Source organism: Pituophis catenifer, unplaced genomic scaffold (assembly GCF_029215685.1).
Source record: "Pituophis catenifer annectens isolate HBS135680 unplaced genomic scaffold, rPitCat1.0.hap2 SCAF_2, whole genome shotgun sequence".
Lineage (NCBI taxonomy): Eukaryota > Metazoa > Chordata > Lepidosauria > Squamata > Colubridae > Pituophis > Pituophis catenifer.
This window is the reverse complement of record NW_027256882.1, coordinates 7,362,889-7,375,790: the sequence shown is the minus strand read 5'-3', so window position 1 is coordinate 7,375,790 and position 12,902 is coordinate 7,362,889. Positions and strand designations below refer to the sequence as shown.

At 42.7% G+C, this 12,902-nt stretch overlaps 1 protein-coding gene across 1 annotated transcript; it reads left to right on the top strand.

Annotated features, from left to right (window-relative positions):
• Window positions 1–1,864: 1,864 nt before the first annotated feature.
• LOC139309276 (vomeronasal type-2 receptor 26-like) lies at window positions 1,865–11,810 on the top strand. Its single transcript, XM_070933331.1, has 5 exons — window positions 1,865–2,152; window positions 2,899–3,711; window positions 5,585–5,812; window positions 9,467–9,593; window positions 10,909–11,810. The coding sequence occupies exons 1-5, from the start codon at window positions 1,871–1,873 to the stop codon at window positions 11,808–11,810; spliced, it is 2,352 nt and encodes a 783-aa protein (XP_070789432.1). The 5' UTR covers window positions 1,865–1,870.
• Window positions 11,811–12,902: the final 1,092 nt, after the last annotated feature.

Sequence of the window (12,902 nt, the reverse complement as noted above, 5' to 3'; positions counted from 1 at the left end):
GGTTACAGGAATTGAATATGTCTAGTCTAATGAAAAGAAGGACTAGGGGAGACATGATAGCAGTGCTCCAAAACAGGAGAGAGGCTCCTATAAAGATGGGCGGGGGGGACTATTTTCCAAAGCACTAAAAGGCAGGATAAAAAACAACGAATGAAAACTAATCAAGGAGAGAAGCAACCCAGAACTAAGGAGAAATTTCTTCTTCTTCTTTTTTTTTTTACAATAATTTTTATTAATATATTCTATACACCAATACACAAATAAAATATACAATCCTGCCACCATGGTATAATGTGATTACATTGTCCATAAATATAAAGTCATTCCTTTATACATACATATTTGCCATCATATATATACATCATCATATATCTATTCTATCCCACCTTTTCTGGACCCAATCGTACCATAATTTCCAACTGTTATAAAATTCTGAATCTTTTTTTTACCATTGATCAGTCTAGTTAATCTATCTGATTCCGCACACTCATTAATTTTATATATTATTTTCAAATCTATCGGTAAGTATTGATTTTTCCACTCCTGCGCATACGCTAATCTTGCTGCAGTGATAATGTGAATCAACAAGAACCATATATCTGATTTAACATTCAAAGGTTTTGCCCCCAATAGGAAAATCTCAGGTCTTAATTCCAAATTAATCTGTGTGATTTCCAATATCCATTGCCGTATTTTTTTCCAATATTTAACCGCCTGTGGGCAGGTCCACCATTGGTGAAAATAGGTTCCATTGCTGTAGGCGCACTTCCAACAGCAGGCAGATGTCCCAGGATAAATTAAGGAGAAATTTCTTAATGGTGAGAGCAATCAACCAATGGAACAACTTGCCTTCAAAAGTTGTGGGTGCTCCATCACTGGAAGCTTTCAAAAAGAGACTGGACAACATTTGTCTGAAATGGTACGGAGTCCACTGCCCAAGCAGTGACTAGAATAACTCCAAAGTCTCTTCCACCTCTATTATTCTGTGACTTCCTTACCTTCTGAGGAAGAGAAGATGGATGAAACCTGGAGTATCATTTTCCAACATGAAACATCCATCCTTGCAGAATTTGGAGCAAGAGGTGGACATTTCAATAAGGCAGGAGGGGTAACCCTAGGACATCTTTGGAAGCACAGGAGCTATTTCTCAGCTCAGAAGGTAGTAACATTTCTTCCTGTAAGCATCTCAACAAAGTCTGGATGGTCACCCATCAAAGATCATTTATTCTGTTTGCCTTGGGCATCCTGAAGCATTAAGGATTATAAAGCTTAGATTAAATAAGACCATACTTTTTATAGTCATTGGCTAGCTCTGTATAAATATCATTGGTAACATGGGCCCTTTTCATCTCTTATATTCATTATATCATTAACTGTTCCCTAATTTACACAAAGATAACATGAGAGAAGATGTATAAACTACTGCTACACTCTAATAAATTTATATTTTTCATTCTTGCTTTCACTATTTTGCTTAACTTCATTTTTTTTTCTTTGATTTATATGCCGCCCTTCTCCGGAGACTCAGGGCGGCTTACAATGCGCTAAGCAATAGCCTTCATACTTATGTATATTTATACAAAGTCAGCTTATTGCCCCCACAACTGGGTCCTCAATTTACCTACCTTAGAAAGGATGGAAGGCTGAGTCAACCTTGAGCTTTTCTGAGGGGATTTCAAGGCGGTTATTGGGGAAATGATGATCACAAGAATATTAAATGTGTGCCTTATTATTTACAACATTCAAACATTGTCTTTATATGTTGACCAGTGATTTAGGTTACATTTAGACATCCTTGTGGACTTCTATAAAAATTAGATTATTTTCATTAATGATGTTGTGGAATGTATATATTTTCAGGAAGGGATCCATGTTTTCCTGGAAAATTCTCTCCTTCCTATTTGCCATCCAGGAGATCAACCAGGATCTCCAGCTCTTAACCAATATCTCCCTGGGCTACAACTTCCATGAAAACCATTTCAACTCAGTCATGACTTTGGATGCCTTGCTGGATTTGCTTTCCACTGGGGAGGCAAATATTCCAAACTACAGGTGTGGAAGCCATAATAGACCCGTGGTAGTCTTTGATGGGTCCAACGCTGATATCTCCATTCAGATTTCAAATATGTTGGGCATTTATAAAATCCCACAGGTGTGTGCAAGGGTTGGGGGACCCTACTCCTCCTTTGAATTTTCCATGAAATTAAAAGGCAGCTTTTCATCACTGAAACCATTGGCCTAATGCAATTAGAGTGGCTCTAAATTAACAAAGAACAGTAAATGTTAAACCAGTCAGATCTGAAATACCTTGGTCCAATCCAAGTTAGATTCTTCCTACTTGTGGAATAAACATTGCATACTCAAGGCTTAGTGGAAGGGGGTGTAACCTATGAACAGATCAACCAGAAAAAACATGTATATAGTCTTGTTGAGGTGCTTTCCTCTGGCATACTAGAACTAGGATTGTTATCTTAATAATATTTAGTTAGTTAGTTAGTTTGTCAAACATGTATGAGATAACATTCATAAGTATAAACATGGATATTAATACAGGAAATGGGTACGAATAAATGGGGACAGTAGGACAAGGATGGAAGGCCCCTTACAGACCTCTTAGGAATGGGGATAAAGATAGATAGATAGATAGATAGATAGATAGATAGATAGATAGATAGATAGATAGATAGATAGATAGATAGATAGATGATAGAGATAGATAGATAGATAGATAGATAGATAGATAGATAGATAGATAGATAGATGATAGATAGATAGATAGATAGATAGATGGATGATAGATAGATAGATAGAGATTGATTATATATATAGATATATAAAGATATATACAATATCTTGGCTTGAATTTGACTCAACAATTAATACAATTTCCCTTTTCAGATCAGTTATGTTCCTGTTCCACAGACTCTGAATGACAAAATACTTTTCCCTTTTTTCTACCGAATGGTCCCCAAAAAAGGAGTTCAATATCCCGCAATTATCAAACTGCTCCAGTATTTCGGGTGGACGTTGGTCGGTCTGGTTGCTCCAGACTCTGATGGTGGAGAGACGTTCATGAGAAGTTTGACTCCTCTGCTTGTCAGGAACGGCATTTGCGTTGTTTTATCTCAAAGCATCCCTGTGGCTGCCCCTCATGTACATATTGATGGATTTCAATGGTACAAATGGAGACAAGTCAATGTCTTTGTTTACTGTGTGGAGATTGATTCCTTCATTAGAGGAATATTCATTACTCAGAAGATCATTGAAGCTTACACAAAACCCACAGTTGGAAAGGTCTGGATCACTTCAGCTTTGTGGGATTTCACTTTGGATTTACGGTATACTACATTGATTATTCCATCCATCTATGGCTATATTTCCTTCTTAATCCAGACGGGTAGAAATGCCAACTATGGTGATTTTCCATCTGTCTACAAGGCTATGACAGAATTTAAAGACAAAGCATTTCACTGTTCCTATTCCAAGCATGGCTTGTCCGTGAAAGGCTGGACAAGATGCCCAGAGATTAAGGATGTAGAAGCTCTGCCCCAAGAGCAGATCGAAGGAATCCTGTCTCTTGACAGCTACATCACTTATCGCTCTATATGGACTGTGGCCAGGGTCTTAAATGCTGCCTATTCATCCAGATCCAAGAGAAAAGTGAAGGATAATAACGATTGGTTGGCTGCTCAGCATTTACAGCCATGGCAGGTATTCTCTCTGCATAATCCTCTGGGGCCATTCTTTCTTATTTTTGTTAAACTTATCTATGGAGTCTAGTATTTTATTCAGAGATCTAGCTTTCCTGACACCATATTTATAGTCCTGAGCTAGCTCTGTGTGAACATCATTGGTAACATGGGCCCTTTTCAGGGATGGGCTGCTGGAGGTTCGCAGGGGTTCGGGAGAACCTCCAGCTAAGATTCTGTGCAGTTCGGAGAACCCCCAAATCCCACTCCTGGCTGGCACCACCCATCCCAACCCTTCCCTCCCAGGAGTCCCCACGTGGCCCATTTTGGATGCAGGTTAGTGCAGGGCATGTGCGAAGGCTTGGGGAGGGCAAAACACAGGCCTGCTGGAAGTTCAGGAAGGCTGGAAACAGGCCATTTCTGGTCTCCAGAAAACCTCCAGTGCCTGGGGAGGTCGTTTTCGCCCTCCTGGAGGCTCAAGGAAAGCCTCTGGAGCCCAGGAAGGGCAAAAATGCCCCCCTTGCTGTGGTGCAGGAGGCCGACTAGGCCACGCCCATCATGGCCACACCCACCCAGTAACCAGGCAGAGAACCCCTTGCTAAAACTTTTGAAGCCCACCCCTGGCCCTTTTCATATGCATTATAACATTAGCCCATCCCTAATTTACATAAAGATAACATGAGAGAAGACGGCAGCATATCGGAACTTGCAAGATTAATATCAGCTCTACAAGACAGACCAGACTAAGAAACCAATATAGTTTTAGTTTTTAGTTTTTTAGTTTTTATTGAATTTCTATACCGCTCTACTCCCGAAGGACTCAGGGCGGTGCACAGCCATGAAATAAAACACATAGATATACAAAATTTAAAATCGAATAAAATGAATTAAATAAATTTGGCTGAATTAATACCCATAATTTAAAATACCCATATTTTAAAATACAGTAAAAATTTAAAATTTACACTTAAAAGGGAGAAGATTTAGGCGAGGCCAGCTTGATGAAATAAAAGCGTCTTCAGCTCGCGGCGGAAGGTGCGCAGATCCGGAATCCTCCGTATCTCTGGGGGGAGCTCATTCCAGTTCGTCGGTGCCCCCACAGAGAAGGCTCTCCCCCTAGGGGCCGACAGCCGACATTGTTTGGCCGACGGCACCTGGAGGAGCCCCTCTCTGTGGGAGCGTACTGGTCTGTGGGAGGCTATTGATGGTAGTAGGTGGTCCCGTAAGTAACCAGATCCTAAGCCATGTTGATTTCAAGTTGATTTCAAGACTGCTTTTATTATAATAATTATAGTAAGAGAGGCTGGCAATATTTTTCATGGTCTGAGCCTTAATACATAGTAAATTAATTTCATAAACTTTATAAGCTAATGTCCTTTAAGGTTTTTTCCTTTCACTTTATTATTGTTATGTTATGTATTTTGTTGATTGGGTTAATTGCACCCATGGACCATACAGAAATCCCTACTAAATATAAGCATTGCAGTAAATACCTTGTTACCCCGAAAATAAGACCTCCCCTGATAATAAGCCCAATCGGACTTTTGAGCGCATACGCTAAAGTAAGTCCCCCCCCGAAAATAAGCCCTCCCTGAAAATATTTAAATGCATGCACAGCTGGTCCCCACTATTTCCTCTGGTTAGGGTTAGGGAGACAGAGCTGGAAATCAGGTAAGACAGCAAGAGGAGCCCCATCTTGCTCCACACAACCCAAAATAATAAGACCTCCCCGAAAATAAGGCCAAGCGCTTATTTTGTGGTTCCAAAAAAATATAAGACAGGGTCTTATTTTCGGGGAAACACGGTATAGATACAGAATACTGGAACTGTGCAGAATGATCCTGTCAGAATCCGTGTTCTGTTTTCTGAGTTTCTCCTCCTCTCTCTTGTTTTAGCTTCATCTTTTCCTGCAAAACTCACAGCTTTACAATAACTCCTTGGATGGATTATATCTGGATGAGAATGGAGAGCTGGCTGCTGACCTTGACATCATGAGTTGGGCCCAGTTTCCCAATCAGTCAGTTGCCCGGGCAAAATTTGGGAGCCTAACAAGACAGGGACCAGGAAAAGCCATGTTTGCTATTGACCAGGATGTGATGGTGTCCCCCAAATGGCTCAACCAGGTGAAGGGAATTTTTCTTCCTCAGTTCTTTTCAAAACCACAGGAGTGCCAGAACTGCTCTCTGGGAGATTGGCTATTGCAGGACTCAACCTGCTGCACTGCCTCCCCTTCTGACCCTCCAGAGTAGAGGTGATATTCAGCAGGTTCTGACCAGTTCTGGAGAACCGGTAGCGGAAATTTTGAGTAGTTCGGAGAACCGGTAAATACCACGTCTGACTGGCCCCGCCCCCTTCCATTCTCTGCCTCCCGAGGTCCAACAGATCGGGAGGGAATGGAGATTTTACAGTATCCTTTGGCTGTCATGCCCACCAAGCCACGCCCACCAAGCCTTGCCATGCCCACCAAGCCACACACACAGAACCAGTAGTAAAAAATTTTGATACCCACCACTGCTCCAGAGAATTAGGGAGGTGTCTGCCTGACCCACAACTGTTAGCCAAATCTGGCTTCCCAGGCTAACAATGAAACAGACCAAGACAGGAAGGTCATCTTATTATGATTGATTCAGAACATTCTGACTAAAAATGATTTCTCTCATTCAAAGTTATTGTTGTTAGTTGCAAAGTCATGTCTGACCCATCGCGACCCCATGGACAATGTTCCTCCAGGCCTTCCTGTCCTGTACCATCTCCTGGAGTCCATTTAAGCTCATGCCGACTGCTTCAGTGACTCCATCCAGCCACCTCATTCTCTGTCGTCCCATTCTTCTTTTGCCCTCAATTGTTCCTAGCATTCGGCTCTTCTCCAGGGAGTCCTTCCTTCTCATTAGGTGGCCAAAGTATTTCAGTTTCATCTTCATTTTTTCAATTTCAATTTGAGTCTCATCCAAAGAGGGAACCCCAATTCTCAGCTTACATTCCATTTTATGATGAATGAAAGGAAATGCAACAGAAAAGCTGATTGGACCTGACAAAAGTAACTCCCTCTTTGCATAGGGAAACAATCGCATGTAGTCAAACATGTTACATGTGTTGTATGTCCATTTAAATGAGGTCTGACGAAAGCAGAGCCCTTAAATTTAGGATGTTAATGAGGAAATAGTCATAAGCTTGCTTGAAGTTCACAGGGATAGACAAACCAGGTATCAATTAATGCTAAGAAGCTTTCTCTTAATCAGAAGACAAACTCCAGGCATCCAGTAATGGGTTTCACTTACCTTTGCTACCGCTTCGGAACTGTGAGCACTCGAGCATGGCATTTCTGTGCATGCGCAGAACATTTGTGATGATGTCCAGGCAGGTGGGCAGAGCCTCCCATTGCTGCCAAACTGGGGCGAACTGGTAGAAACCCACCACTGCAGACCTCCTATCCTATCCTGACCTGGGGAACAAAAACAGTTTTTATCTTTTCAATCCCCTCTTCCCTCCTTCTCCTCTTGGCTCTTCGGTGGAGCTTATGACCATCTGGGTCTCCACGTTCCTTTTTCTTTTCTTTTTTTAATATTTTTTTTTAATTTTATTTTTTTTAATCAACATATTTAAATGTAGTCTTTGGTCTACATTGATCATGGTTCATTCACCTTATTCTTTAACTTCTATTTGCTAATTAATTGTTCGGGTCTGCTCTTCTATCATCTCCTTTTATTTTAATACAACGTTTCCTTTTCTTCTCCCCTTCTCTCTCCTCTTCTATCCCTTTCTACTTTCCTCATTCCTCCTCTCCTTCCTTTTCTCCTTCCTCTCCTCTTTCCCCTCTCCTCTATTCTTCCTCCCTTTCTTACCCTTTCTCCTACTCTTCTTTTCCCCTTCTTTCTTCCCCTCCTTTTCCCATTCTTCTTTTCTCCTCTTCTCACCTCCCAACTCCCCTCCTTCCCCCTCTCTGTTCCTCTCCCCTTCTCCACTCCCTTGTTGTTTTCTTTTTCAATTCAATCTGAAATGGTATTCGAGCAGCCCCAATTTCAATTCACATACATCTTCATTTCAAGTTTCTTTTTTGCTTTATTTATTTATTTATTGGTTCGATTTATATGCCGTCCTTCTCCGGAGACTCAGGGCGGCTTATAATGCGTTAAGCAATAGCCTTCATACTTTTGTATATACCTGCTTAGTAGGGCTTTCGCCCCCACCCCCCCAGCGGTGTTCTTTTTTATACAAAGTCAGCTTATTGCCCCCACAATCCGGGTCCTCATTTTACCTACCTCAAAAGGATGGAAGGCTGAGTCAACCTTGAGCCTGGTGAGATTTGAACTTGCAGTAATTGCAGGCAGCTGGTGCTACTTAACAGCACCAGTCTGCTGCGCCACCAAGGCTCTTATTTCTGTAGAAATAAGGTATTTCTGATCATCAGAAATACCGGTTCGGAGGAACTGGTAGCTTTTTTAAAATACTGGTTCACCTGAACTGGTAGCTTTTTAAACTACCAGTTCAACCAGTTCGCCCGAACCAGTAGTTTTTATTACTACCAGTTTGCCCCACTTTATAGTTATATCTCTTCCTACATTCCTGTACATTATTAATCAATCCATGTATCATCTGAGTATAACATTTTTGTGCCATCATCTTCATCCACGTTCCTTTTTCCAGGAAATCCACTGCAGGACCATTTTTTTCTTTTTTCCCAACCTGAAACCAACCATTTAAACTTTATTTCCAAACTTTACCTCCAGTTATTCCATTCACAGATTTTTTTTTCTATCCGATCCAATCTGTCTCCCCTCTTCTCTTTCTCTCAAATGTTTACATTAGACGGGAAGCAACTGCCAACTGAGGAAATGTGTGATGTCCCCCAAGGCTCTAGTCCCGTGATGACAAACCTATGTCATGGGTGCCCAAAGTGGCCCATGAAGCCATGTTGCCTGGCAGACGTGGGTCTTGCCTGTCTTCCGGGTTTCTGGCACGCATGCACGCATGATGATCAGCTGTCCTTCGTGCGTGCGGCAGTGCCGAAAACCAGGGTGCACGCCAGCCAGCTAATTGTTGGGTGTGAATGCGCGCTAGAACCCAGAAGTTTCATTTTTCTGGAGCGTGGCCCTAATGAGCATGTGCGCGTGATGTTTCCACACAACCTTTTCGGCACTCAGTGCCAAAAAGGTTTGCCATCACTGCTCTAGTCTGATATACACCAATGGAAATGCTTTTTTGACATCTCCCAACCACAGCCCTCACTGGCAGCCAGGTCACCTCATCAGCCCTTTGTGAAAGCACAGCTGTCCTTCATGGCCCAAAATTGAGCTTCTTTAGCACTTTTCCTCACCCCAAAGGCTGGCTGATATCTAGAGGAGCCTTGGTGGCACAGCAGACTAAAGCACTGTTAAGTAACACCAGCTGCCTGCAATTACTGCAAGTTCAAATCTCACCAGGCTCAAGGTTGACTCAGCCTTCCATCCTTCCAAGGTAGGTAAAATGAGGACCCGGATTGTGGGGGCAATAAGCTGACTTTGTATAAAAAAGAACACCGCTTAGGGGGCCTGAAAACCCTACTAAGCAGGTATATACAAAAGTATGAAGGCTATTGCTTAATGCATTGTAAGCCACCCTGAGTTTCCGGAGAAGGGCGGCATATAAATCGAACCAATAAATAAATAAATAAATAAATAAATAAATAAATAAATAAATAAATAAATAATAGACTAACAAGCCCATATGCCCATATGTCACAGATGCACACAACATGTTTTCTACACATTGCCCTTGACATGTCTTCTATTTTTGCTTAGTCCCTCCCTGAATCCAAGTGTGTGGAGAGCTGCCATCTTGGTTTCTTCATGGTGCCTCAGGAAGGGGAGCCCCCTTGCTGCTACGACTGTGTTCCTTGTGGGGAAGGGACCATCTCCACTCAGGAAGGTGGGTGGCTTTGAAGAGGAAGTCCCCATAGTGGGAGTGGTCAGAGATTCTGAATCCTCAATTTTGGTGTTTCTTTTTTGTCTTCCTTGCCTTAAGATCCAGAATGAATCTCATGAGGTGAGTTGCAAGAAACCATCTGAGAGAAAGACGGCTCATCAGTCAACCCCTGTTGTCAGCCTCTTTGATGCTTGTTTGCTATCGGCTGCCATAGTAATGGGGAGGGGGGAAGATTGGCATTTGGGTGGGGAAGTGAGCTGGAGTGAAGACGGCCTGTGTGTCAACCAAAAGAAAAGGATGGTCTCATAATCTACTGCACAGCTGAATGGACTTGTTTATACCCAGTCAAGGTCAACCGTCTTGGCATACCAGAGGGGCGAAAACACCTGAAGATGTGCCCCACATGACACTATGTGGGATGGGGATTGGACATTCAGCCTGGGTCCTTGGGGGGGGGGAGGGATTTGGGGAAACTTTCAATATGTAACGTTCGTGCCTTTTGGCTCAGATCTTGCTTTTCTTTCATTGCTATGATTTCCAACTCATTAAAAGTACCTCTTCTCTACAAACATGGAGTTTATTTTATTTTATTTTTTTTAATTTGATTTATATGCCGCCCTTCTCCGGAGACTCAGGGCGGCTTACAATGTGCTCAGCAATAGCCTTCATCCTTTTGTATATTTATACAAAGTCAGCTTATTGCCCCCACAAACTGGGTCCTCATTTCACCTACCTTAGAAAGGATGGAAGGCTGAGTCAACCTTGAGCCTTGGCGAGATTCGAACCCTGCAGTAATTGCAGGCAGCTGGTCTTAATAAGCAGCTTAATAACAGGGTGCCTTAAACCCCTGTACTACCAAGGCTCTTAGTTGAGGGTTTTCTTTCTTGGGTTTTGAACGAAGGCAGGCCTGACACCTATTTTGCCTCAGACCATCTCTGTAGAATTTTTCTGAGGGGAAAAGTGGACCTTTTTACAAAAAAAAAAAAAAAAAAGATTTATTTTAGTACGAAAGTTCCATGCTGACTTCCCACAATTTGTCCATAAATTGAAGAAAAGCATATTAAGAGAAAAGTGCCAAAAAATATAGTCACACAAAAGAGAGTACTTTAAAGTATACATTCTAAAGACTTTCAGATAAAAGGTGTGAATGAAATTGATTGCTGGGAAAAGTATAAACAAAATCAAAATTGAGGGAATTGACCGATCTGAGATGATGTATTTATGGAAGGCAACGGTGGACAAGGTAGACTGAAGGAGAAAAAAGCTAACATTGCAAGAGGTAGATAAACCATAGTTCTCTCATCTCTTTTATTTTCAGATGCAAAAGGGTGCACCAAATGTCCAGAGGATCAGTATCCAAATGAGAAACGAGATCAGTGCATCCCCAAGATCATAACCTTTTTATCGTACAGAGAACTTCTGGGGATGATCCTGACTTCCTTTGCCCTCTTCTTGTCGTTAGCCACACTGCTTGTCTTAGCAATCTTCATTAGATACTTGGAAACTCCAATAGTCAAGGCCAACAACAGGGACCTCTCTTACATCCTCCTGATCTCCTTATTGTTCTCTTTCCTGACCTCCTTCCTCTTCATTGGTCAGCCAAGGAAAGTCACGTGTCTTCTCCGTCAAACCGTTTTCAGCATCGTCTTCTCAACTGCTGTCTCCTCAGTCTTAGCCAAGACAATCACAGTAGTGTTGGCCTTCCTGGCCACAAAACCAGGCAATACCATGAAAAGGTGGTTGGGGAAGACTCTGGCCAACTCCCTTATACTTTGTTGTGCTGGGATTCAAGCTCTCATTGGCTCCACCTGGCTAGGAGTCTCTCCCCCCTTCCCTGACTCTGACCCGCACTCCCTGCCTGGAGAAATCATTCTGCAATGCAATGAAGGCTCTGTTACCATGTTTTATGTAGCCCTGGGCTACATGGGCTTCCTGGCTGGCATCTGCTTTATTGTGGCTTTCCTGGCCAGGAATCTCCCTGGGATCTTCAACGAAGCCAAGCTGATCACCTTCAGCATGCTGGTCTTCTGCAGTGTCTGGGTGTCCTTTGTACCCACCTATCTGAGCACTAAAGGGAAATACATGGTGGCTGTGCAGGTCTTCTCCATCTTGGCCTCCAGTGCTGGGCTGCTCGGCTGCATCTTCATCCCCAAGTGCTACATTATTACCCTGAGGCCAGATCTCAACACAAAGGAGCAGCTTATATTAAAAGTAAAATGAGAATGTAGTGAGAGGCAAGGGCAGCAGGGCTGCTGGTGGCCAAGTACTAAGGCAGGACTTTCCTTCCTTCCTTCCTTCCTTCCTTTACTTTTCTCCCTTTTCCTTCCCTCTTCATTCTCCCTTCTTCTCCTTTCCCTTCTTTCCTTGCTCTCTTATCTAAGTTATATAAGTTGAATTAATAATAAATAAATAATAATCATCTTTCCTTTTCCTTTCCTCTTTCCCTTTCTCCTTTCCTGTCCCTTCTTGGATGCTCAAATGCAAAATGGGAAACATTTATCCATCTGTTTCGTTTTTAGTTTGTTTTGATAGCCCTCTGCCAGTGAAAACAGGGCTCAGGGGGACCGCTCGTGGCTCCTCCAGGCCCCATTTTCAGCCTGGATGGCCTCCTGCAGCCCTCCCAAGCTCTATTTTCACTGGCAGAGGCACTGCTGGCTGGTCCTTTGCTGTTTCCAGGACAGTCCCATGGGACAGATCTAAGTACCCCACAGGCCAGATGTGGCCCACGAGCCTTGAGTTTGACACCCCTGCTGTAGAAAAGAATGGGTTCCTTCCCTTTTCTTTGCTGGAAACAATATTTAGCTCAGGCATGATCCTATGTGAATTTCACTTTTGACCCTTAGACCCTTGGACTGGCAGACAACCCTGACCCTGCTCTTGAGTATTGGATGAATTTTAGATGATTCTTTTGCATGTTCTTCTTCAATAAGCACATTTTCCAACTAGGCCTTGGCTATGTTTAACACTCCTGAGTATAGTATAGTCCAGGGGTCAGCAACCTGCGGCTCTGGAGCCGCATGTGGCTCTTTCACCCCTCTGCTGCGGCTCCCTGTCATTCAAAATATGCATCACAACAGCTAATGTGCGACACCTGCTGGCATGTGATTTATTGTGCTTTTCAATCCCTGGTAGGCCAACCATGGATAAATCCAAGAAAAGAAAAGTTTTGGAAGAAAACAGAACGTTTAATTCAACTACATATGCTAGTTTTGTGGCCGCTCAAGAAATAGTCAGGAACGGGAAGGGTTTTGTGACTCCTGGTATTTTCTTTTCTCTGGGAAATGGGTCCAAATGGTTCTTTGAGTGTTTAAG

Coding starts and splice junctions, on each gene's coding strand:
- LOC139309276 (XM_070933331.1), top strand. CDS start 1,871: ATGTTTTCCTGGAAAATTCTCTCCTTCCTATTTGCCATCCAGGAGATC. Junction 2,153..2,898: donor GCATTTATAAAATCCCACAG/GTGTGTGCAAGG, acceptor TTCCCTTTTCAG/ATCAGTTATGTTCCTGTTCC. Junction 9,594..10,908: donor GACCATCTCCACTCAGGAAG/GTGGGTGGCTTT, acceptor TTTTATTTTCAG/ATGCAAAAGGGTGCACCAAA.